Source organism: Hemitrygon akajei, chromosome 22 (genome assembly GCF_048418815.1).
Source record: "Hemitrygon akajei chromosome 22, sHemAka1.3, whole genome shotgun sequence".
NCBI classification, from domain to species: domain Eukaryota; kingdom Metazoa; phylum Chordata; class Chondrichthyes; order Myliobatiformes; family Dasyatidae; genus Hemitrygon; species Hemitrygon akajei.
In genome coordinates this window covers 3,292,448-3,317,775 of record NC_133145.1, presented here as the reverse complement: position 1 = coordinate 3,317,775, position 25,328 = coordinate 3,292,448, and the positions used below count along the sequence as shown (strand labels likewise).

The 25,328-nt window shown below is 44.8% G+C and overlaps 1 protein-coding gene across 1 annotated transcript in view; it reads right to left on the bottom strand.

Annotated features, from left to right (window-relative positions):
* Window positions 1–3,571: 3,571 nt before the first annotated feature.
* acsf2 (acyl-CoA synthetase family member 2) overlaps window positions 3,572–25,328 on the bottom strand; it is a 527,858-nt gene continuing 506,101 nt past the window's right edge. The window contains 4 exon segments of the mRNA XM_073026612.1: window positions 3,572–7,005; window positions 8,437–8,505; window positions 9,123–9,233; window positions 16,338–16,479. Coding sequence (XP_072882713.1) covers window positions 6,946–7,005; window positions 8,437–8,505; window positions 9,123–9,233; window positions 16,338–16,479 — 382 coding nt within the window. The 3' untranslated portion in view covers window positions 3,572–6,945.

The window sequence follows — 25,328 nt, the reverse complement described above, 5'->3', positions numbered from 1 at the left end:
GGTAGAAGGGTGGGTTGGCAACTTTGCAGACAACACAAAGGTTGGTAGTGTTGTAGATAGTGTAGAGGATTGTCGAAGATTGCAGTGAGACGTTGATAGAATGCAGAAGTGGGCTGAGAAGTGGCAGATGGAGTTCAACCCAGAGAAGTGTGAGGTGGTTCACTTTGGAAGGACAAACTCCAAGGCAGAGTACAAAGTAAATGGCAGGATACTTGGTAGTGTGGAGGAGCAGAGGGATCTGGGGGTACATGTCCAGAGATCCCTGAAAGTTGCCTCACGGGTAGATAGGGTAGTTAAGAAAGCTTATCGGGTGTTAGCTTTCATAAGTTGAGGGATAGAGTTTAAGAGTCGCAAGGTAATGATGCAGCTGTATAAAACTCTAGTTAGGCCACACTTGGAGTACTGTGTCCAGTTCTGGTCGCCTCACTATAGGAAGGATGTGGAAGCATTGGAAAGGGTACAGAGGAGATTTACCAGGATGCTGCCTGGTTCAGAGAGTATGCCTTATGATCAGAGATTAAGGGAGCTAGGGCTTTACTCTGGAGAGGAGGAGGATGAGAGGAGACATGATAGAGGTATACAAAATATTAAGAGGAATAGATAGAATGGACAGCCAGCGCCTCTTCCCCAGGGCACCACTGCTCAGTACAAGAGGGCATGGCTTTAAGGTAAGGGGTGGAAAGTTCCAGGGGGGGATATTAGAGAAAGGTTTTTTACTCAGCGAGTGGTTGGTGCGTGGAATGTACTGCCTGAGTCAGTGGTGAAGACAGACACACTAGTGAAATTTAAGAGACTACTAGACAGGTATATGGAGGAATTTAAGGTGGGGGGATATGTGGGAAGCAGGGTTTAAGGGTTGGCACAACATTGTGGGCCGAAGGCAACATGCGTTGCTGTGTTGCTTGGTCCCCTTGTGTTCAATGTCAAAAGAAAGGAAATTATAGATGAGTTAGTCTAACCTCAGTGACTGGGAAGTGTTGGAGTCTATTGTTAAGATGACGTTTTGGGATACTTGGAGACTAATGATAAAATAAGTTAAACTCAGTATTGTTTCTGTAAAGAGAAATCTTGCCTGACATATCTGTTAGAGTTCTTTGAGGAAGTAACAAACAGGATGGACAAAATAAAGTTAGTGGATGTAATTTACTTGGATTTTCAGAAGGCATTTGATAAGATGCCGCACATGAGTCTACTTAACAAGATAAAACCCTATGGCATTACAGGAAAGATACTGGCATGGATAGAGGAATGGCTGACTGACAGGAGGCTGTGAGTGGGAATAAAAGGGGCCTTTTCTGATTGGCTGTCAGTGACTAGTGGTGTTCCTCAGGGGTCAGTTTTGGGACTGATACTTTTTACATTGTTTGTCAATGATTTTGACAATGGAATTGATGGCTTTGTGGCAAAGATTTCAGAAGTCACAAAGATAGGTGGAGAGGTAGGTAGTACTGAGGAAGCAAAGCGATTGCAACAGGACTTGGACAGATTGGAAGAATGAGCAAAAAAGTGGCAGATAGAATACAGTGTTGGGAAATGTATGATGCATTTTGGTAAATGGAACAAAAGTGTGGACTATTATCTAAATGGGAAGAAGGTTCAAGCATCAGAAGTGCAGAGGGACTTAGGAGTCCTTGTGCAAGACTCCCAGAAGGTTAATTTACAGGTTGAGTCTGTGGTAAAGAAGGCAAATGCAATGTTGGCATTTATTTTGAATGGAATAGAATATAAAAGTAGGGAGATGATGCTGAGCCTTTATAAGACAGTAGTCAGACTGCACTTGGAGTATTGTCAACAGTTCTGGGCCCTGTATCACAGAGAGGATGTGTTGTCATTGGAGAGACTCCAGAGGAGGTTCACGAGGATGATTCCAGGAGTGAAGGGGTTAACATGTGAGGAGCATTTGGCAGCTTTGGGCCTGTGCTCACTGGAATTTAGAAGAATGGGGGTAGGGGGGGATCTCATTGAATCCTACCGAAAGTTGAAAGGACTAGATAGGGTGGATGTGGTGGTGCTATCTCCAGAACTAGAAGACACAGCCGCAGCATTGTGGGGTGACCTTTTAGAAAAGAGGTAAGGAGGGTTGTTTTTTAGCCAGAGAGTAGTGACTCTGTGAAATGCTCTACAACAGACTGCAGTGGAGGCCAAGTACGTGGGTATATTTAAGGCAGAAGCTGATAGTTTCTTGATTGGTCAGGGCATCAAAGGATATGGCGAGAAGGCAGGTGTATGGGGTTGAGTGGGATCTGGGGTCAGCCATGATGGAATGGTGGAGCAGATTCGACGGGCTGAATGGCCTAATTCTGTTCCTATGTCTTATGGTCTTACAGTCATCCATGATGTGAACACCCAGTAAGTTGGTGCACTTAACTCTCTCTACGGATAAGCTGTGTATTTGCAGAGGGGGATGGTTCATCTGCACTGTCCTGAAGTCCACAATGGTTTCCTTGGTCTTGTCCATGCTCAGACTTGGTTGTTCTTCTCACACCAATCCACCAGATGCTCCACTTCCTGTCTGTACACTCCATGTTTCCTCAACTCATTCCTCAATGATCTTTCCTCAGCAGCCAACATCCTTGAAATATCAAGTCTGAAATGTAATGTTTTTGTTGGGTCATCATCTCATAATTTCTGATTGTGCAATGTGGAATTGGTTAACTGTGGCAACCCATAGGCCAAAGTATTCATGCCATGAGTGCTGAAATACATTCTTCAAGCCACCTGTATAAAAATGTGCCAGTGTTTAGCCCGAAGCTCAGTATCTTAACGGCTTTTGTTCATCTGTAAAAGTGTGTAGGTTGTGATACAACTTAAAGTAGTAAAGGATCTGATGCACCATCAATAACTCTCGGAGACGTGAGGCGAGATATAGGCTTTTATTGGCTGGAAGAAAGAACAAGCAGCAATTGACCACCACACTGCATCCTGGAGACTTGAGGCCGGGGCTGTGTCCCCAATCGCCTTTATACCGGGGTCCGTGGGAGGAGCCACAGGAGCAGTCAGCAGGGGGGCATGTCCAGACAGGTATATGTAGTTCACCACAGGATCATGAGTTTATGCAGGATGCAGCTTCCTACTTGTGAGTTACATAGATTCAAATAGAAGTTCTGCTTACCTGTGTGTCCCTAGAATGTTGTATGCAATATGATAAACATCTCTGAACTAGCCAAATTCATTGTTCCAACCTGAGAACCATACAGAATTTGATTTGTTGTTGGTCAGTATTGAGCAATGTGTGCTTGTTGACTCCGGTTGGACAACATTTTTTCACCAGAGTGACTTCCATAAATTCAGCTAGTGTGTGATTGGCACTGATTATAAAGCATTAAATAGAGCGCAGCCTCATCCTGTTCTGGTTTCATCTTCCTCGGTATTTACTGGCAAGATCTATTACATAGCAAGAAGGATTGGGAACTGTTGCTACCTCGTAGCTAGCTGTGTGCTGGCAAAGATTAACTAAACCCAATGCACAACAAAGAGCAAAAGGACCGTGTCCGTGTCTAAGTTCACTTTAATATATTAGTGCTCTCACTAAGATTAATTTGCTAAGTTAGAATGGACACCAAAACTGAAGTAGGTTAGTGAATTGTTTTTATTTTATATAAACTCAGATCAAAATGATTGTAAAATGTGAAATTATACAATTTAGTCCCAAATAAAAAGAACAAATGATTATAGTTTTCAGTAAAGCACTAGTTGAAGCTACATATGAGAAGCTGGTTATATAGAACTAACACTACTTAGCTGGCATGAAATTTCTTATGATTTAAAAAAACATATAACATTATGCAAATATGAGGTTATAATATTGGCTTTTGGTTAAACTCAGGCATTGAATCTTAAGTGCCCTTGTAGATTAATACATGCTTGTGGTGTATGCAAAGCAGAGTTAATCTTTCTGGTAAGGCATCTCTGTTAATCAGTATCATATTATTAAAAATCGAGTTTTTTGGCTAAATATGTGCGTGTACAAATGTTTTAGAAGTTATAACTAATTGGCTGGTGAAATGGGTAGAGAATTAAAATTAGGTAATGCCCACCTTTCTGATCTCCATTATGCCTAGTTGTTAAATCAGAAGGTTGTGGCTGGAAGCCTGTGTCAAGGCTTGACTGAACAACCCAAACTGACAGTGATCTAGCATTTCCTTCAGCTGACTGAGATGACTGAGAAAATGAGGTGAATAAATTAAACCTTCAGCATTGCAAATTGGTCACATTCCAATATTCTGCATTAGTGGTCACCAACCTTTTTAAGCCCAAGATCCCCTACCTCGGCCTTAGTGAAAGGCAAGATCGACCTACTAAATCGGTTAGTTACACGCATGCGCACCGGGCAGAAGAGACCGGAAGTAAAACCCCGCAACCCGGAAGTAATGTATGTACACCAACCAGGGGTCACTGAACATTTTTGCACCGCGGACCGGTTTAATATTGACAATATTCTTGCGGACCGGCCGACAGGGTGGGGGGGGGGGGGGTGTTAAACACGACGGGAATACAGCGATACTCGAAGCAGGTTCCTTATGTCCAGTTTATTCCGTAATTTAGTTTTCATGGCTATCAGCACTTAGCTTCTGTCCCGCTTGCTCATGTTTTTTCTGCTCAAAAAAACTCAATGGGTTTGTCTTTAAGTGCAGTGTGATTGGACTCAAGGTACCGAAGCAGTTTTGAGGGCTTCATTGCCTCATTAGACAGCCTCTGGGCCCGAACTCCAGCCTCCCACCCTCCCGTCGTCAGATGCCTTGGCCAGGTGTGTCTGGTCATGGGTGGGGTGAGAGGACAAGGTAAGGACTGGAGGTCCCCGTACCGGGGCCACGGCGGTCGCAGTCCGGAGAGAGCGACCGGGCGAGGAGTTTCGACAGGGCATGTGCCTGCCGCCCTTGTAGGATCTATCGGCCGACAAAATTTCGGCTCGAGGGATGACTTTCAGTAGATCGCAGCGAGGTAGCTGCTCTGCTACTTACGAAACCCTGAGCCCGAATTAGGTCGTCTGCGAATATTTTAGCACCGGGTTCCCCACGAACATTCGGTGTGCTAAACAGGTTTAGAGGCAGCGTCCCTCTGTCTGTGCTCCAGGCTGGTAGCAACGGCACTTCTCGCCGGCCGCGTGAGGCTGCCGGTTACCCGAGGCCAACCAGTGATCCCTGGCGGGAGGGTATCACTGCGTTTAGGCGACTGATGACCTCGCGTGCGTTCAAGTTCAATAGTAGGCATGACAGGAAATGAGGAAAGATGCAGCTGACTCATATCGTTTCATATTGCCAAATCATGTCATTTCCTCGCGACCTGGTGGTTGGAGACCACTGAAGTACACTGTGTAGTGCGTGGTGGGGGAGCTACACACATGCGCACTGGGCAGAAAGAACGGAACTAAAACCCCGCAACCCGGAAATAATCTCACAACAGTATTCGTGTATTTATTTTTCATTTTTTTTGGGATCTACTGGGAAAATCTCAAAGATCGACCAGTTGATCACAATCGACGGGTTGGCGACCACTATTCTACATGAAAGAGAACAATTGCTGAACATTACACTGAAGGTTTGTTTATTCACTTTGGGCACTGGGGTGAATTTATACTGATTTTCCTTGGGTGATTGGGAGGAATCATGGGTAGATTCTGTGAAATGGCTGGGTCCAGGGTTGTGTAGGCTAAAGGTAGGGTGTCTGTTCCAGCAAATATCTGTTACAAGAGAACAATCACAATGACTGAGAACTTCTCTGATTGAAAATTAAAATTCAACCTGACCACTGCCAATCCTAATTTGATCTACGGTGAAGGAAAATCATTTTTTGAAACCCAATCCAATCTGAGCCTTGCACATGGTAGACTTGTCATGGGGTAGAGCCCGCCCATGTTGTTATACAGTGAGAGATTGGTTTCTTAGGCCAGAAATGATCTTCAAATTCATGTTAAAATGGTTCTGGTGTAAGATGTGCAATTCATTAATGCCTTGCTGTGTGAAATGGCAGATCAAAGTTCATCATATTGCAATTATAAATCATCAAATTTATAATTGGATGGAGTACATTAAGTAGATTAGATCAGCCGCCGTATAGGAGTAGTCAGCAGAACATCTATGGAATGATTCCAGTTGTGGTTCCAGGAACAGGGCTATTAGATTTTCTAAAATAAGGCATGACATGATTAGGGCATGTTGTTTGTACTCAGTCAATCCCATTCCTATTTCTGTATCAGGATTCCAGCTTCTCCTGACAATGTAAGGAACCCTATACACCGATTCAGAGACTTTGTATCCCAGTTTTGTTCCTGGTAATTCTAAAATGTACTTGCCCTGTTAATTTGGGTAATTGAACTGTCTGCAACAAGCCCTGCTCCAAAAGGGGGCAATGTTCTCTACAAATAAGGAGTATAGAGGTAGAGGGGTTTTGCCAGAATGGTGTCTGAGCTAATGAGTTTCAGCTGCAGGGACAAATTGCTCAGAAGGCTAAAGGGAGATCTAAGATAAGATTATGAAAGAGATTGAGAGTATAGTTACGGATAAATTATTTCCTGTAGTGAGTGAGTCAGGGTAAAGATATAACTTGCAACTACAGCAAGCCTGTTCAGGACAGAAATTCTTTTTCACACAAAGGGCAGTGGAAAGTTAAGAACTTCTCACTCATAAAACTGCCGTGGAAGGGGATTGTTTTTGTTAGCAATAGGTTTCTCTGCTCAGATCAGCAGGTTTTTGTTTGTGAAAGGTACAAATGATTAAGAAGCTGAATGTTATTAAGATGCAAATTGGGCGTAGTCTAATTGAATGTCAGAATAGGCTTGAGGGGCTAAATGGCTTCTTCTACTTCGTGTTCCTGAGTTCATGGTGGGGAAGTCTGAACCCCACATTCCTTGGTAACACCGAGGAGTTATAACAGATAGTTCTCCCTGCTTGGGAATGATGAACACGGATGACAGGAACCCCTCGCTGACCTCCTCCGTGATCTTCGTCACTCAGGCCGCAACTTCAGCTCCCGTTCAAGGTTCTCCCTCAGTTTATATTTTGGAATCTGTAACAACAAAAATTAGAATAGTCCTCCTTGTAAAAATTCAGATACAGACATTCCCCACAATTCTGACCAGATCGGATTTCTTCTGTAACCGTAAAGGAGGTCACTCACCCACGGAGTTTCTGCCAGAATTCTCCCATTCCATTCCCCACACATCTCTCTATAGCCCATTCTCCGTCACAGTCCTGTGACCTCACCACAAATCTCCCACCACCTCCTACACAAAGGCTAATGCACAGTGATGTACAAAACCAGACTGAGAATTGAACCTGGTTCTCTGAGGCTGAAGCAGCAGCACTGCCCACCGACGTGCTGCATCACTTGCCAACGTCCAAATCAGACTAAATAGCACATTCTCAACATTTTTAGCCTCGGCACTCAATTACATCATCACCACCTATCTCCCACTTCCCACCTCACCACCTTCCCCAACTCTTGATGCCATATCTCCAACTGTTCTCCTCCACGTTCTCACCCCCAGTATATAAGACCATAAGATATAGGAGAAGAATAAGCCCTTTTGGCCCATTGGGTCTGCTCTGCCATTTCCCTCTCGCCCTAATCTCCTGCCTTCTCTCCATAACCCTTCATGCTCTGACTAATCAAAAATCTGCATTAAAAATACCCAATGACTTGGCCTCCATTGCTGTTTGTGGTAAAAAGTTCCACAGATTCACAGCTCTTTGGCTAAAGAAATTCTTCCTCATCTCTGCTTTAAATGGATATCCCTGTATTCTGAGGCTGTGTCCTCTGGTCTTAAACTCCCCCACCATAGGAAACATCTGTTCCACATCCACTCTGTCGAGGCCTTTCAACACTCGATAGGTTACACGCAAGGCCATGGCTACAGACAACACCAGAACAGTGACTTTACCACACGCACTTTGGTGCGAATGCTAGGAAATGCCAATCGCCTTGCAGCTTCAACAATGCCAATGCATCAGGGCATCAGAAGTCTGTGAACACCATGGGTCCCAGCTGCCAGGGTTGTCTACTGTTCATTTCAGGGCAATGCTTCGTATGTGACGGGTGAGTGGGTAATCCATAATAGCGGCTACCTTTGATGGGAGAGATGCAATCTCTTCTGCAGAGATGAGATGGCTGAGAAAGACAATGGTATGTCATGACCTATGTCAGTGATGGTAAACTTGAGTTTCAATCAGTCTCAACCACTTCCTCTCACTGCTGGTTCCATACATCTCCAACCCACTGTTACCCCGCAGGTTCTTGTTAAACCTTTCGCTTTTATTTTTCAATTTCCCAACTCTGGATGAAAGACTGCTCTCCCTATCTAAACCTCTCACTTCATATATCATCACTTTATGGATTGTAGGGTCAACGCTTAATTATATAAATACATATTAATCCTTTTCATTGTAAGTTATTAGAAACGATTTGCTTCTTTTTAAAGATTGATCCTTTTGTACATACCTTTCCAGTGGCTGTCAGAGGGAAATCCTTCACAAACACAATGTATCGTGGTATTTTGAAGTGGGCGATCTGCGGGAGACAAAGAGGCTGGAAAATTGAAACACACTTTTTCTCCCTAACTAAGGACCAGAGAAGTGACTAGATGTGGGAGCTTTGGTGAAATCACCTTGCAGTGAATATCAACCTTTCCCAGTAGAACTATTTGTTAGTATTCATTCTGTCATGGAGATCCACACAGTACATGCTACAATCTGCAGGTAATAACCTTTACTTACTACAGACCAGTGTGGATCTTTTGGTTTGAAGACCTGCCTGATCATTTGGTAATTAACATTCCGATCCCCAATCCCTCCTCAAAGGCAGGAGACTTTACCTCTCCATTTACAAGGAACAACTTTAAGGGTTAAATTTCCTAAGTCTCCACATGCATTGGAAATCTCATTGGGTGGAAATGTTAATTGGAGATTCTGGAACTTGGGACCCTCCTGATCCAACTTTATTGCTTGAAAATCCTGAACAATCAATTGTCAGTGCCCAACGCCGACACACCCTCCTAAAGCAAACAAATGCAGCACAGCCTCTGACTGTGTGTCCTATTGAGCCTGCCCTGAATGCACAGTGGTGAAAGATGTTTATCAATAACATTTTCAGCTGTCACACAAGTAGAATCGGGGTGTTCCTTGTACCTGCCCTTTGCAGTAGGCCCGGAGCTCCTCAGCAGTGCACTCCATCCCATCGTGCAGTTTCACACAGGCACAGACCTCTTCTCCCATCTTGTCATCATGAACTCCAATCACCTGCCAACAAAAGGTACATGTAGCTCCCATTAATCAGTCCTTGGATCTCTAACCACTTACTGAACTGTAAGAACACTGGCTTCACACAATCATCTCGTCATTACTTTTCAATTCTTCTCAACGGTGGACTGCTCAAGACTGAATAGTTAGCTTCTATTCCTTTATGCTCGGAAACAGACTTACAGGGCAAGAAGAGTTAGGTGCAGAGTAAAGCTCTCTGCATGTTGTGCTGACAGTATATCATGCCGCCAGTGTTAAAATGGAACCTCCAGTACCAGTCTTGTATTTTTCTCCAATCTCAGTGAAATAACTAAAGTTAAAATAATTTAAATATTGCACTTCACGTATATTTATAGAACCACAGAAAGAGGCCTTTTGGTCCACTTCTTTCAGTCAGCTTTAGTGCCTAGACTTCCTCATCTCACTTGCCTACAATAGTGTCAGTGCATCACAATGTAGTTTCAATAATCATTGGTTAGACTAAAGTTGAAAACTTTTTTATTGGATAGGAGGCCATTTGTCCTATTATTCTTGTGTTGATTCACTGAAAGAGCTGCAACTTCAACCAACTCCTGTAAACTTTACCCCAGCCCTGAAATTATTCTGAACCTTACACTTTAATCCAGTTCCCTTTGTAAAGTCATAAATAAATAAAGTTTCCTTTCACCTCCAACTCTTTTTCCATTCAATTGATAATTATCAGCTGTTGACTTCTTGCCAGAGAAAGTAGTTTCTCTGTAACTAATCCAAGAAAACCTATTGTGAATGTTATTATTGGATATTGTTGGGTATGGGAACTGCTTTGCCCACAACTGCAAGTAAGTGCTGAGAGCTGTGAATGCATCTCAGCACATTATGGAAACCAGCCTTCCCTCCATGGGATCTGGCTACACTTCTTGCTGCCTTAGTAAAGCAGCCAACGTAATCAAGAACCCTACCATCCTGGACCTTCCTTCTTCGCGCCCCCCCCCCCCCAGCTGGTAGAAGATGCACCAATTGGAAACACCAGTGCCCAGGAATGGATACAGCCCAGTCCGTCACAGGAAAAGCCCTCCCCACTAGAGAGCATATTTACAAAGAGAGCTTAACCAGGAAAATAGCATCCACCATCCAGGCTAATTTTGATATTTCCATGTAGATCGCACACCACGGGGTTCAAGAACAGTTATTACCCTGTAACCATTGGCCATGGATAACTTCACTCATCTCAAATCTGGACTGATTTTACAACCAGAGACTCTCTAACTCACATTCTCAACATCACTTATTTTATCTGCATAATTTGATTTATTTTGTACATTGGTCAGTCATTATTTAGGATAGTTTTCCATAAATTTGATTGTTTTTCTTTGTTCTTCTGTAAATGCCCACAAGAAAATGAATCTCAATGTAGTTAATGGTGATATCTATGTACTTTGATAGTAAATTTACTTTAATTATGACTTTGGAAGCACAGGTTCAAGGACCACTTCTATCCTGGTGTTGTAAGACTTGAATTGCTCCCCTTGTTCAATAAGAAGGAGTCTTGATCTCATAAACTGCCTTGCTATCTAACTGCACTGCACTATCTCTGTAACTGCAACACTTTGTTGTCCAATCTGTTACTGTTTTCCTTAGCATTTGTCTTGCAATGTGAGTATTACTAAAAGTAAGTTAATACTAATCGGGAAACTGTTGGTAGCAAGAGGCGGGATCCGGGGTTGGCGGGGTCTTTACTTCCGCTCTTATTACTCCCAGTATGCATTGTATATAGTTCCTCCACCCATGCTGCACGAGGTACCTGGAAGCCTCTGTACTGTAAATATCATTTGCCGTCCCAGATAAAGATGCTCTTTTGGCTATCAAGTTGTCGAGTGGTCTTTTTGTAAAGTAGAAATTACCACATATTTTTGGCGACAAGGTGAACTGGTTTTGTGGACGGGTCGGTCCTGTTTTCGAGCTGTGAGCGGGCGAGGAGCCTCGTGTTCGGATGGCTACGTTAAGGACAATCAGTGAGTTTGAGGAGCAGACCGAGGAGTGGCTGGAGTACGAGGAAAGGTTGGGACACTTGTTCTGCGCTAATGGAATTACTGAGGAGGCTAAGAAGTGCTCTATTCTCCTGAGTGTGTGTGGGGCGGAACTTAGCTACACCGCGGAAACCGGGAGAAATTCCATACAACAAACTGGTCAAGCTCGTGGGGAACCACCACAATCCGAAGCCTTCGGTGATAGTTCAGTGGTTCAAGTTTCGCAGCCATGTCCGGAAGCCAGGTCAGTCTGTGGGCGATCTTGTGGCTGGGCTTTGGCAGCTGTCGGAGCATTGCGATTTCGGAGCCGTGTTGGACGACATGCTCCGTGATAGATTAGCATGTGGCATTAATAATGACGCCGTACAATGCCGCTAGTTGGGGGAAACCCCACCGTTGACTTTCAAGACAGCCCTAGAGATTGCCCAAGGCATGGAGTTGGCTGCTAATAATGCCAAGGATATACAGACAGGATATGGGGGGGGGGGGGGGGGGTCGCAGTCGGCGGCAGTGCTCCACGTCAGGAGGGAGACTGGTAGACAGGAAAAGTGGGTAGAATGTTTTCAGTGTGGAGGAACACACTATGCAATTGTTTGTAAATTCAAAGATACTGTTTGCCATGCTTGTAGCAAGAAGGGACATTTAGTTAAAAAGTGCAGGAGCATAAAGGGTAAGGTTAAGCCTGGGCAGGGGAAAGCTCAACAGACTCAGGCAGCCACACACCACCTAGGAGAAGCAGACGGAGAGGCAGTGTGAGCCTACAACATGTTTGGAGTGGAAACGGATGAGGAACCACCGGAATCATATGATGCCACAGTTACTGTCAGGGGAATGGACACTTAAGTTCGAGATTGATTCAGGGGCTACTGCATCGGTCATTAGTAAGGAGACCTACAAGAGGACATGGGGGTCCAACCTGCCTCCCATCAGACCGTCTAAGCTCAAACTCAGGACCTATACGGGGCAGCCCATACCTCATTTAGGGGTGTTATATGTGGATTTTTCAGTCGGGGGTCAGAAGGCTGAAGCCAGGCTGGTGATACTAAGTGGCAGTGGGGTGAAGAGCAGGAGGAAGCTTTCAAGGAAGTGAAAGAACTCCTCCATTCAGCAAAGCTGTTTGTTTACTATGACCCAGACAAGGAGATCACCCTTTCATGCAATACTTCGCCTTATGGAGTCAGGGCAGTTCTCTCACATGTAATGGAGGACCGTTCAGAGAAGCCTATTGGTTTTGCTTCACGTACCCTGACGGCTGCTGAGGAGGGATATTCACAGCTAGACAAAGAAGGTCTTTGTGGTCAAACGCTTTCATCAGTACCTCTATGGATGTGTATTCACAATTTATACAGACCATAAACCACTGATGAGCCTTTTTAGGGAGACCAGATGCATCCCACCGCTAGCCTCAGCCGGAATACAGCATTGGGCTCTCAAATTGTCAGCCTACCAGTATACTATTGTGTACAGAGCGGGTGGGGATAATAAAAATGTCAATGCACTGAGTCGACTCCCTTTACCTGAGACACCAGTTACTTCATATGTGCCTCCAGAGACTGTGTTTTCATTGGAGAGGCTGTCAGAGACACCTGTAAAGGTGACCCAGATCAAGCAGTGGACAGGGAGGGACTCAGTCCTGTCTCAAGTCAAGACGGGACTCACCCAGGGGTGTCTCGAATGAAAAGCCTTGCAAGATCCTACGTCTGGTGGCCGAGAATGGATCAGGAGCTGGAGAACAAGGTGCATGCAATGTCAGACCAATCAGAACATACCACCACCAGCTCCTTTGCACCCATGGGAGTGGCCAGTCTACCCCTGGTCTAGGCTACATTTGGACTTTGCTGGCCCCTTTATGGGACAGATGTTTCTTGTAATGGTAGATGTGCATTCCAAATAGATCGAAGCTCACATCATGAGCAACATCACAGCCCCCTCAACCATAGACAAACTCAACCACGTGTTTGCAGTCCACGGGTTGCCTGACACTCTGGTCACTGATAATGGCCTGATGTTCACCAGTGAGCTGTTCGGTGAGTTCATACGGCAGAATGGCATTCGTCACATTCGGACGGCCCCTTTCCACCCAGCCTCAAATGGTTTGGCTGAGCGGGCTGTTCAGACAGTGAAGGAAGGCCTGAAGCGGAGACAGGGGACTCTCTTAGTACCTGGCTTTTATGTTTCCTGTTTAAATATCGCCTCACTCCACAGACTACGACTACATGTACTCCAGCGGAGATGCTGATGGGGTGTAGGCCCAAGTCAAGGTTGCACCTGCTGCGCCTGGACGTGAAGGCAAAAGTGGAGAGAAAGCAGGAGAAACAGAAGGAGGGACATGATCAACATGCGCGAGAGAGACAGTTAAAACCGGATGACAATGTCTATGTGAGAAACCTCAGCAGTAGTAACAATCAGCAATGGCTACCTGGGGTTATTCTTAAGCGGAGTGGTCCAGTCTCCTGTGTTGTTAGGCTGACTGAAGGGGGTATTTTCCGCAGGCATCAGGACCATGTGTGACTGCATCATGATACTGGCTCAGAGGTAGACAGTTCCATGGAATTTCCAATGGTGAGACAGAGTACTGGGGAAGCACGTCCACCAGTGACTTTGCCAGAGGGTAAGGTACCTTCTCCAATCAGTCACACTGGCAGAGGGGTCGGGGTCCCCCGAAGAGGATGGACATTCTCATGCGGACATACAGACCCCTCTCGTGTCCCCAACACTAGATCCACCCAAAACATCCTCACCAGTGGTGCCTGCTGGGTCACCGGGGGTACTGCGTAGATCGCAGCACCCTCGCAAACCTCCTGACAGACGGAATCTTTGATTGGATTGTTTCTTTTGTTGTTAGATTGAATGTTGAATTTGCCATGTTTTTTAGGTGTTTTGTATTGGTAACCTGTTGTTAATGATACCACTGTTTTTATTTCCCAGTTCTTCTATATTTGGGGAATGTTGGATTTTAAAGGGGGAGAAGTGTTGTAATGTGAGTATTATTAAAAGTAAGTTAGTACTAATCAGGGAGCTGTTGGTAGCAAGAGGCGGGATCCGGGGTTGGCTGGGTCTTTACTTCCGCTCTTTTTACTCCCAGTATGCATTGTATATAGTTCCTCCACGAGGTACCTGGAAGCCTCTATATTGTAAATATCATTTGCCGTCCCAGATAAAGATGCTCTTTTGGCCATCAAGTTGTCGAGTGGTCCTTTTATAAGTAGAAGTTAGCTCAGTGCACTGATACATTTGGATGACATGTAAAACAAAGTTATGACCATCATAAACCAATATCAATATCATTCTCTTTATCAGAAGAATACTTTTAAGTTTCACAAACTCCACACACTGTCACCATTCCTGCAGAATCCACCTTCGTACCTTCTCCGATCAGCCATGCTTAGCACTGAGCACGAACTCCATATGAAGCTTGATTCATGATAGAAATGTTTACCGCTGCTTCCTTACTTTTGGATTGTATGTTTGTACCCCTAACCTTTACTTCAAAGATAACGCTTTAGGTGACATGGGATACTTTGAGTCTTGTGAACAGTTTTGGGCTCCTCATCTTAGAAAAGATGTGCTGGCTTTGGAGACGGTCGAGAGGAGGTTCACAGGGATGATTCCAGAAATGAAAGGGTTATCATATGAGGAATGTTTCATGGCTCTGGGTCTGTACTCACTGGAATTTAGAAGGATGGGGGGGGGGGGGGGGGGATCTCACTGAAACCTTTCGAATGTTGAAAGGCCTAGACAGAGTAAATGTGGAAAGGATGTTTCCCATGGTGGAGGAGCCTCAGGATAGAGAGGCACCCTTTCAAAACAGATGCGGAGTAATTTCTCTAGCCAAAGGGTGGTGAATTTGTGGAATTTCTTGCCATATGTCACAGAGTAATATTGTGCTCACTATAATTTTACGGACCAGTTAATACCCTAAAGGTTAGCTTGCAGGTTGTGTCAGTGGTGAGGAAGGCAAATATCATGTTAGCATTCATTTCATGAGGTTTAGAATACAAGAGCAAGGATGTGATGCTGAGGCGCTGGTGAGGCTTCACCTTGAGTATTGTGAACAGTTTTGGGCTCCTCATCTTAGAAAAGATGTGCTGGCTTTGGAGAGGGTCCAGAGGAGGTTCACAAGGATGATTCTAGGAATGAAATGATTATCATACGAGGAACATTTGATGGCTCTGGGTCTGTACTCACTGGAATTCAGAAGGATGAGGGGGGATCTCATTGAAACCTTTCGAATGTTGAAAGGCCTAGACAGAGTAGATGTGGAAAGGATGTTTCCCATGGTGGGAGAGTCGAGGACAAGAGGGCACAGCCTCAGGATAGAGGGGCACCCCTTCAAAACAGATGCGGAGAAATTTCTTTAGCCAAAGGGTGGTGAATTTGTGGAATTTATTGCCACATGCAGCTGTGGAGGCCAGGTCGTTGAGTGTATTTAAGGCAGAGATTGATAGATTCTTGATTGGACATGGCATCAAAGGTTACGGGGAGAAGGTCGGGGAGTGGGGTTGAAGAGGAGATAGAAAATAAAGGATGAGCCATGATTGAATGGTGGAGCAGATCTGATGGGCCAGATGGCCTAATTCTGTTCCTATGTCACAACATTATAACATTATACCACATCAATTTGACCTACTACTTTCAAACGAGTGTGTGCATTCCCCTATTAGGATCATAGGTAAGGCCCACATGACTTCTCATTGGTCTTAGCTCCTGACTGCTGACTTGTCTATTTTAAAGACCACTAGCAACTGCACTGTTTTGATTGACATTCAGCACAGAATAGACTTCCAGTCCTTTGAGCCTTGCTGTCCGGCAATCCTCCAATTTAATCCTAACAGGATAATTGTACAATGACCAACTGGTACACCTCTGGGATGTGTGAGGAAACGGTGTCACCTGGAAGAAACCCACGGGGTCACGTACAAGCTCCTTACAGGCAGTGGCAGCTCGTCTGCACTGTAAAGCATTGTGCTAACCACTACACCCTCACTGTGTGCTTATCCATAGCTTTGTGGTGACTGTTGTCTTTCTGATGTTAGTGCAACATTTGCAGGAACATGGTTAAAGTTCACACCCCCCCCCCCCCCCCCCCGGGACATACCTGCACCTCAAGTACTTTGGGATACTTGTGCAAGAGTGCCTCTATTTCTGCAGGGTAAATGTTCTCTCCTCCACGGATGATCATCTCTTTAATTCTGCCTATGATCTTACAGTATCCGTATGGATCAAGTGTGCCAATGTCACTGAAAGTGCAGAAACAATAAAATAAAGTTCAATTTTAAAGTTCAAAGTACACATGTATGTTACCACATACTACACTGAGATTCATTTTCTTGCAGGCATGTACAGGGGAAAAAAAAGAACTACAAAAGAATTTATGAAAAACTATACATAACAAAGACTGACAAACAACCGATGTGCAAAAGTAAACAAGCTGTGTAAATAAAAACATTAATACTGAGAACATGAGTTGTAAAGAGTCTGTAGGTAAGAGAAATAGTTCATAGCTGTAGTGAATGACAGCTCAGGGGCCTGCAGCTAAGGCCTCAGTACTTCTTGCCCAATGGTATTAGTGAGGAGATGGTTAGTAAGTGTACTCAGTGCTGGGGGGGTGGGGGGAGGCTTTTGCCTGTGATGGACTGGGCCGCATCCCACCGCTTTCCGTAGCCCTTTCCATTCCTGGGCATGAGATGCAATCATTTAGGATACTCCCCACTGTGCATCTCTAGAAGTTTGTCAGAGGTTTTGCTGACATGCCAAATCTATGCTAACTTCTAAGAAAGTAGAGGTGCTATTTCCCTCTGTGATGACACTGATGCTGATCCCAGGGCGGATCCTCTGATAGGTTAATGCCAAGGAGTTTAAAGCTATTCACTCCCATTTCCTCTGTTCCCCTGATGAGGACTGGCTCATGGCCATAAATTCATTTTGTATTCTGCTGGCTGTGACCAGAGGCCATTAGTTATTGGAGATGGTGTTCAGTTGCTATCTTTCTGTACGTAACTGGGGAGCAGTATTAGAATCATTCAATTCAGCTCACTGTGTCTACATTAGCCAGTTGGTGTATAAACTGCAGTCTTTCAGTCAATAAAATATCCGGGCCACACCAGAGTGATGTCCCCCAGGTTCTAGTCCTGGTCAGAACCCAGCTAACCCCTGTAGGCCAAGGAGAGTACTCGAGTGGTATCCTCCACCAGGTGTCCCAGCATGAATGCCCTTTATCTAACAAATGGACTCGGCCTCGCAAGCTGCCTGATGATGGTCTTGCAGTTTATTTCACTTACGCTGTGCCTGCGTAGTGCTCACTTGACTGAGAGACAGAATACAGGAGCTCACACTGTATGACCTGCTTCAAAATAACCGATTTCCCAATCGGAAAAAAGTACATTTGATCCTTTATTATGAAACCTTCAGTGATAAGAACTAAATTAACGATATAGTGAATTGAGAGTGATTAGTATTCAAATTAGCACAATGAGCATCAACCCAAGAGAAGGAGAACGATGGCACCCGACGGCAACACCACTGCTTGATCTTTGGAAACAGCTCTCTTCCTATCTCTCATATCTCTTCCTTCCCCTTTCCAGGTTCTTTTGAAGACCCTGACCTGGAGTTACACACTGACATTGGTTCTTTGCGAAAATGGGACCCGTTCTCAGGGCCTCGTGACCAGCCGCTTTTCGATATGTCGAGGTCGCGGCCTGGAAGACTAGTGCACCCTCAGGGTGTCGGATTTTTGTGGCTCTGGAAGCAGACGGATTCGAGGTCAGTGCCACCACCTGGTGTGTCACAGAAGCAGCGAGCTGGCTGTGTGTCCAGAGACCCGAGTTCCTCGGGCGCAGAGCTCAGAAAAAGCAATGCAACAGACTTTTAACACCATAAATCAGTGAGTTGTTTGTCATGTCTCCCCCTCACGGTGAAACGGAGACACCTCATTTTCCCTTATTAGGGAGGGAGAGAGTGAGCCTGTGGCATGTCGAATTGAAACCTATTGAAATTACCTCGTGGCTCACTCCCACTTAACTAGACGACGCTAAATTAACTAAGACAAAATGTGAATGCGTAATTATACTCATTTGCTTCCACACTCCCTAACCCACATGACGTAATAAACGCACAACACAAAATACCATAAGATATAGGAGCAGAATTAGGCCATTTGACCCAATGAGTCTGCTCTGCCATTTCAAAGGTTTCAAAGATACATTTAATGTCACAGAAATGTATACAATATACATCCTGAAATGCTTTTCCTTTGCAGCCATCCACAAAAACAGAGGACTGCCCCAAAGAATGAATGACAGTTAACCGTTAGAACCCCAAAGTTCCCCCACCAGCTCCCCTCCCTCCTGTGCGTAAGTGGCAGTGATCCCCCCACCGGCAAAAAAAAGCACCAAGCACTGAAACGTGCAGCAAAGGCTACAGCAAAAACACAGAGCTGCAGTACTCCAAAGACTACACATTCACCCAGTATTCAACTTCCACAGGCTCTCCCTCTCTCCCTGATGGAGAAAGAAATGTCTCCGTTCCACAGCGAGAAGGGAGACATAACAAACAACTCGCTGGTTTATGATATTCGAAGTCCGTTGTGTCACTTTTTCTAAGCTCTGTGGCCTAAGATCTCAGGTCTCTGGGCACACAGCCAAAGATCTTCCGGCTCACATGACACACTGGTCCGGGAAACAGACCTTCGACCTGCCCACCTCCAGAGCCCCGAGATCCTAGGCCTCCAAAGGCAAGCCGAACTGTTAGGTCAAACCCTTGGCATGTCAGATAACGGCCAGTCGTGACACCCCGAGAGCGGGTCCCGTTCCCACAAAGAACTGAAGTCAGTGTGTAACTTGAGGTCAGGGCCTTCAAAAAAACCCTGAAAGGGAAAAATAGAGATATTAAAAATGGAATTAGAGCTGTTTCCGAAGATGCAAGCAAAGGAGTTGTCGTTTAACGCCATCTTGACTAAGTTCCAATCGAGGCTGATGAATTTCATAGATTCACCTTTTTCTGGCTGAAGAAATTCCTCCTCATCTCCATTCCAAAAGGACGCCCCTCTACTCTGAGGCTGTGTCCTCTGATTTTTAGACTCTCCTATCATAGTAAATATCCTCTCCACAACCACATTATCAAGGCCTTTCACCATTCGATAGATTTCAATGAGTTTACCCCTCATACCTCTGAATTCTAGTGAATACATGATCAGAGACATCAAACACTCTTCATTTGACAAGCCATTCAACCCTGGATTCATTTTTGTGAACCTCCTTTGAACCATCTCCAGTTTCAGCACATCCTTTCTAAGATAAGGGGCACAAACTGCTCACAATACTCCAAGTGAGGCCTCACCAGTGCTTTATAAAGTCTCAACAATACATCCTTGCTTTTATATTCTCGTCCTCTTGAAATGAATGTTAACATTGCAGACTCAAGATGTAAATTAACCTTCAGGGAATCCTGCACAAGGACTCCCAAGTCCCTTTACACCTCAGTTTTTTGATATTTTCTCTCCATTTAGAAAATAGTCAGCCCTTTCACTTCTTCTACCAAACTGCATGACCATACACTTCCCGGCATTGTATTCCATCTGCTAGTCCCTTGCCCATTCTCCTAATCTGTCTAAATCCTCTGTAGCCTTTCTACTTCCTCAAAACTACCTGCCCTTGCACCCATCTTCATATCATCGGCAAACTTTGCAACAAATCCATCAACTCCATCATCCCAATCATTGACATACGAGGGGTGATTGATAAGTTTGTGGCCTGAGGTCCATTTTCTCAGACAGTGCTTACTTGCAATTTTCAATTATCTGAAACAGAAATACCACAAAAGTTATTAACTTCAAACTTTCTGCATAATTACTCAAAGAGTTGAACTACACGTGCATGTAACGAGAGCTGTATAACTCATCTCCTTCTACCTTAGGCCACAAACTTATCAATCACCCCTCGTATAATCTAAAAAGAATCAGCCCCAACGCAGACCCCTGTGGAACACCACTAGTCACTGACAGCCAGCCAGAGAAGGTTCCCTTCATTCCCACTCTTTGCATCCTGCCAGTCAGCCACCGCTTTACCCACACTAGAATCTTTCCTGTCTTTCTGAACCATTCCAGAATCTAGCGATTCTTGAAGGATCATTACCAATGCCTCCATGATCTTTTCAGCCACCTCTTTCAGAACTCTGGGGTGTAGTCCATCTGGTCCAGGTGACTTATCTACCTTCAGACCTTTCAGTTTCCCAAGAACCTTCTCTCACGTTATGGTAACTTCACACACTTCATGCCCCCTGACACCTGGAACTTCCACCATACTGCTGCTGTCTTCCACAGTGAAGACTGATGCAAAATACTTATTCAGTTCATCCACCATTAGTATCTCTCCAGTATCATTTCCTGTGGTCCAATATCCACTCTCACTTCTCTTTTACATTTTATGTATATGAAGAAGCTTTTGGTATCCTCTTTAATATTATTGGCTAGCTTACTTTCGTATTCCATCTTTACCTTCTTAATGACATTTTTAGTTACCTTCTGTTGGTTTTTAAAAGCTTCCCAATTCTCTAACTTCCCACTAATTTTTGCTCAATTATATGCCCTCTCTTTGACTTTTATGTTTGATTCGACTTCTCTTGTTAACCACGGTTGTGTCATCTATCCTTTAGAATATTTCCACTTTGGAGTGTATATATCCTGTGCCTTCTGAATTGCTTCCAGAAATTCCAGCCACTTTTGTTTTCCAATCAATTCTAGTGAAGTCCTCGTTCATATAGATGCTGCCTGGCCTGCTGTGTTCCACCAGCATTTTGTGTGTGTTCCTCTTTCATGCCTCTGTAATTGCCTTTACTCCACGGGAATACTGATATATGACCTTAGCTTCTACTTCTCAAATTTCAGGGTGAATTAAATCATATTATGATCACTTTCCCCTAAGGGCTCTTTTACCTTAAACTCTCTGATCAATTCTGATTCATTGCACAACACCCAGTCCAGAAAAGCTAATGCCCTGGTGGGCTCAACCACGAGCTGCTCTAAAAAGCCCTCTGATAGGCACTTCAGAAATTCCCCTCCAGTAACCTGATTTTCCCAGTATGCCTGCACATCGAAGTCCCCCACAACTACTGTAACATTGCCCTTTTGACATGCGTTTTTTATCTCCCGGTCTAACTTGTAGGCCACATCTTTACTACTGTTTGGGGGTCTGTATACAACTCCCATCAGGGTCTTTTTACTCCTGTAGTTCCTTAGCTCTATCACAATGTCACCTCTTTCTAATGATTTGATTCCATATTTTTACCAACAGAGTAACGCCTGTCTTCCTGCCTGGCCTTTCAATACAATGTGTATCCTTGAACATTAAGCTCCCACCTGCAATCTTCTTTCAGCTACGATTCAACTGCCAATCTGCAACTGTGCTGCAAGTCATCTACCTTACTCTGTACAGTGCGTGCATTCAAATATACCACTTTCAGTCCTCCATTCACCTTTTTGATTTTGTTGGCATTTTACGTTGCAACGCATCCTGTTGACTGTAATTCTGCTCTATCAACAGCCTCTCCTCACCACGCATTGCTTCTGTATGTAAACCGTCTACCTCATCTTCAGCACCATCATCCACCTTTCCTACGACGCTTCTTGCATTGAAATATAGGCAGCTTATGACCATGCTCAACCTTTTGATTCCTGACTTTGTCTGTGGTCTTACCAACATCTGCCTCCACAACCTCTCCGTGAGCTGTTCTGACGCTCTGGTTCCCATCTCCTTACCACTCTAGTTTAAACCTCATCGCACAGCATTAACAAACCTTCTCGCTAGGATATTAGTCTCCCTACAGTTCAGTGCAAACTGTCCCTTCTGTATAGGTCCCACCTTCCCTGGAAGAGAGCCCACTGATCCAAAAATCTTATGCCCTCCATCCTGCATCAACTCCTTAGTCAGATTATATTAATCTGTATAATATTCCTAGTTCTGGCCTCAGTAGCACTTGGCATGGGTACAATCCTGAGATCACAACCCTGGAGGTTCTGCCTTTAACTTAGCACCTAACTATCTGAATTCCCTATGCAGAACCTTGTCACTTGTCCCAGCCATGGCATTGATACCTACATAGACCAAGACTTCCGGTTGCTCACCTTTCCACAAAGAATGCTGAGGACTCGATCCGAGATATCCTGGATCCTGGCACTGAGGAGGCAACATACTATCCAGGAATCTCATTCTCACCCACAGAATCTCCTGTCCGTTCCCCTAACTAACAAATCCCCTATCACCACAGCATGCCTCTTCTCCCCCCTTCCCATATGAGTCACCGAGGTAGAATCAGTGCCAGAGACCCAACCACTGTGACTCTCCTGTTAGGTCTTTCCCCACACCCCACCGACAGTGTCCAAAGTGATATACCTGTTGTTGAGGGGGATGTTCACAGGGTACTCTGCACTGGCTCCATAATCCCTTTCCCCTTCCTGATTGTCACCCAGTTTTCTGTGTCCTACCTCTCTACACATCCTATCTATTGAATCATCCTTGCAGCCTCCCGAATGATCCGGAGTTCATGCAGTTCCCGCTCTGATTGTTAGAAGCTGCAGCCGATGCACTTCTGGCAGATGGAGTTGTCAGGGACTCTGGAGGCCGCACTGCCTTCCCACATCTGGCACGAGGAGCATTGCGCCACCCTGCCTGGCATCTTTTCTATCCTAGCTGAGCAGATATAAAGAAGGGAAAGGCAAAATAAAACAACCTTTCATTTCTTTGCTTTCTCTGACTGAAACCTCTCTTCTCTGAAGCCTCAAAGAGTTAAATTCTCAAGATCACCGCTCTGACCCTGTGCACTCAGGCGACAGCCGCTGGGACGATGGCCACTACCCTTGCCCCTGCTCTTCTCGATAAATCACAAATGCCGACTGGTCAATGGTCAAAGCTCCTTCTCGCTGCAGTCCTTTGTATCCGGGCAGTGGGCCTCATTGAAGTCCACTCCTCTCAAAACTTTCAGTGTCTGAATTGGTCAAAATGCCTTACGGCACATGGAAAATCGATACCTGGCTCCCACATCCCAGCCTCGAATTATTACATTATCATCATTCATCTACATATTACAAAAATAGGAGACATGAAATCTTTAAGGATAAACATCTTAACATTTATGGAACAACACACACAAAATGCTGGAGGAACTCAGCATCTCATGGAAAAGAGTTGATGTTCTGGGCCAAGACCCTAAATTAGAACATTTATGAAACTGTCTTCTTGCTTCATTCTTCTTCCAGTCATGTCATGTATCAGTCATCTGGGCCAGGGGTTACTGGCACGTAGCCCAGTACAGAGTGACCTTTACTACCACTCTCTGTCAAGTCAAAGGCATGAAGTTATAACTCCTCAAACCTCTGCCTCCTGTCGAAGTCAGATCTTGGTTATAGGTCTACCCAGACAGCTAATCTTGCTCGATGCACACCTGCCCACAAATCTCAATTGTCTGAAAAGATTTAGACCATAAGTCATAGAAGCAGAATTAGCCAATTAGACCATCGAATCTGCTCCGTCATTTCATCATAGATTATCCCAGATCCCACTCAATGCCATACACCTGCCTTCCCACCTCATCCCTTGAAGCCCTGACCAATCAGGAATCTATCAGCTTCCGCTTTGAATAGACCCATGGACTTGGTCTCCACTGCAGTCTGTGGCAGAGCATTCCACAGATTCACCACCCTTTGGCTGCACAGAGTATTATCAACAGTTTTGGGCCCCTTATCTCAGAAAGGATGCGTTGTCTTTGGAGAGAATCCAGAGCAGGCTCATGAAGATGATTCCGGGAATGAAGAGGTTAACCTATGAGGAGCATTTGGCAGCTTTGGGCTTGTATTCACTGGAGTTTAGAAGAACTCTTTGAAAGCTACCGAATGTTAAAAGGACTAGATAGGGTGGATGTGGAAAGGATGTTTCCTATGGTGGGGGTATCCATATGACAATATATCCTTTCTGAGATAAAGGGCACAAAACTAGTGGCAATACTCCAAGTGCAGCTTCATTAGTGTCTTTCGCACAGGTCTGATCAACCTCTCCCATGTTCCTCCAAGATGTGGACCAGCCGGGTGTTTAAAAATACATTTCATTCCTTTTTGAAAAGGACATCACTGATATGTGAATGATTTCACTTCTCAATGGCTTCTCGCAACTCATGGTCAGCTGCAACAAAATTTGTCGCATTATCAGAGCGCAGTTCACAAACCTGTCCTTGTGCTATAAAACGCTGAGGTGCATTAACAAAGGAATCTGGTTTAAAGAAGATGCCACTTCAATGTGAAGACTCATGTAGTTACACCTCTTCACTGTACTCCTTCAGTTCTTCACCTCAAAAGGTCCAAAGTACATGTGTAAACGAAGGTTCACCTGGAGAGACCCTGTCCCCAGGTAGGTCCATCCTGTGCGGGCATCCCGGAGTTGTGTGCAACAATCAACGCACTCAGACAGGGTTCTTCTTATCGCTGTACCAGCTCTAGGGCAAACCAGTCATTTTGATGCAACCTGGATAACCTGTGGTTACTGCCACCATGTCCCACCTCTTGCTGTAAGTGCCTCAGAGTGAAGTCTGAGATATGAAGGCCTTTTGCCACTATAACAGGATGCTCATGTTCTTCAGGCATGGCTGCCCTACTAAACTGTCCACCAACTCTCAATACACCATCTTCAAGTACTGATTGAGCTTGAAAATAAAAACAGAAAACTTATAGCACTATACAGGGCCTTCAGCCCACAAATATGACTGTTCCTTTGCACAGTTTCTCCCCTTTTCAAACTTGAGAAGTAATCTAGAAATCTCTTTCTTTGGCAAAACCCAATAGTTTCCTTTTCAGCCTTTCTAAGCCCTTCCACCAAGAGACAACTGATCTGATGCTTCGCCTTCACAGTCTCTCTCTCCGAAGAATACCCTTGCTGTTTTCACCCAAGCCAAACTGAGCAAGAGCAATGCTCAATTGCTTCCTTTTCTGACTAAGAAACAAAAGCAGGTTCTTAAATCTTAGAATCCAGGCCTGTGTCTTCCTCCTATGGGTCCATGCTCAGAAGTGAAGTTCCATTGTTTGTCTCCGCTGGTCTGCATGGCATTC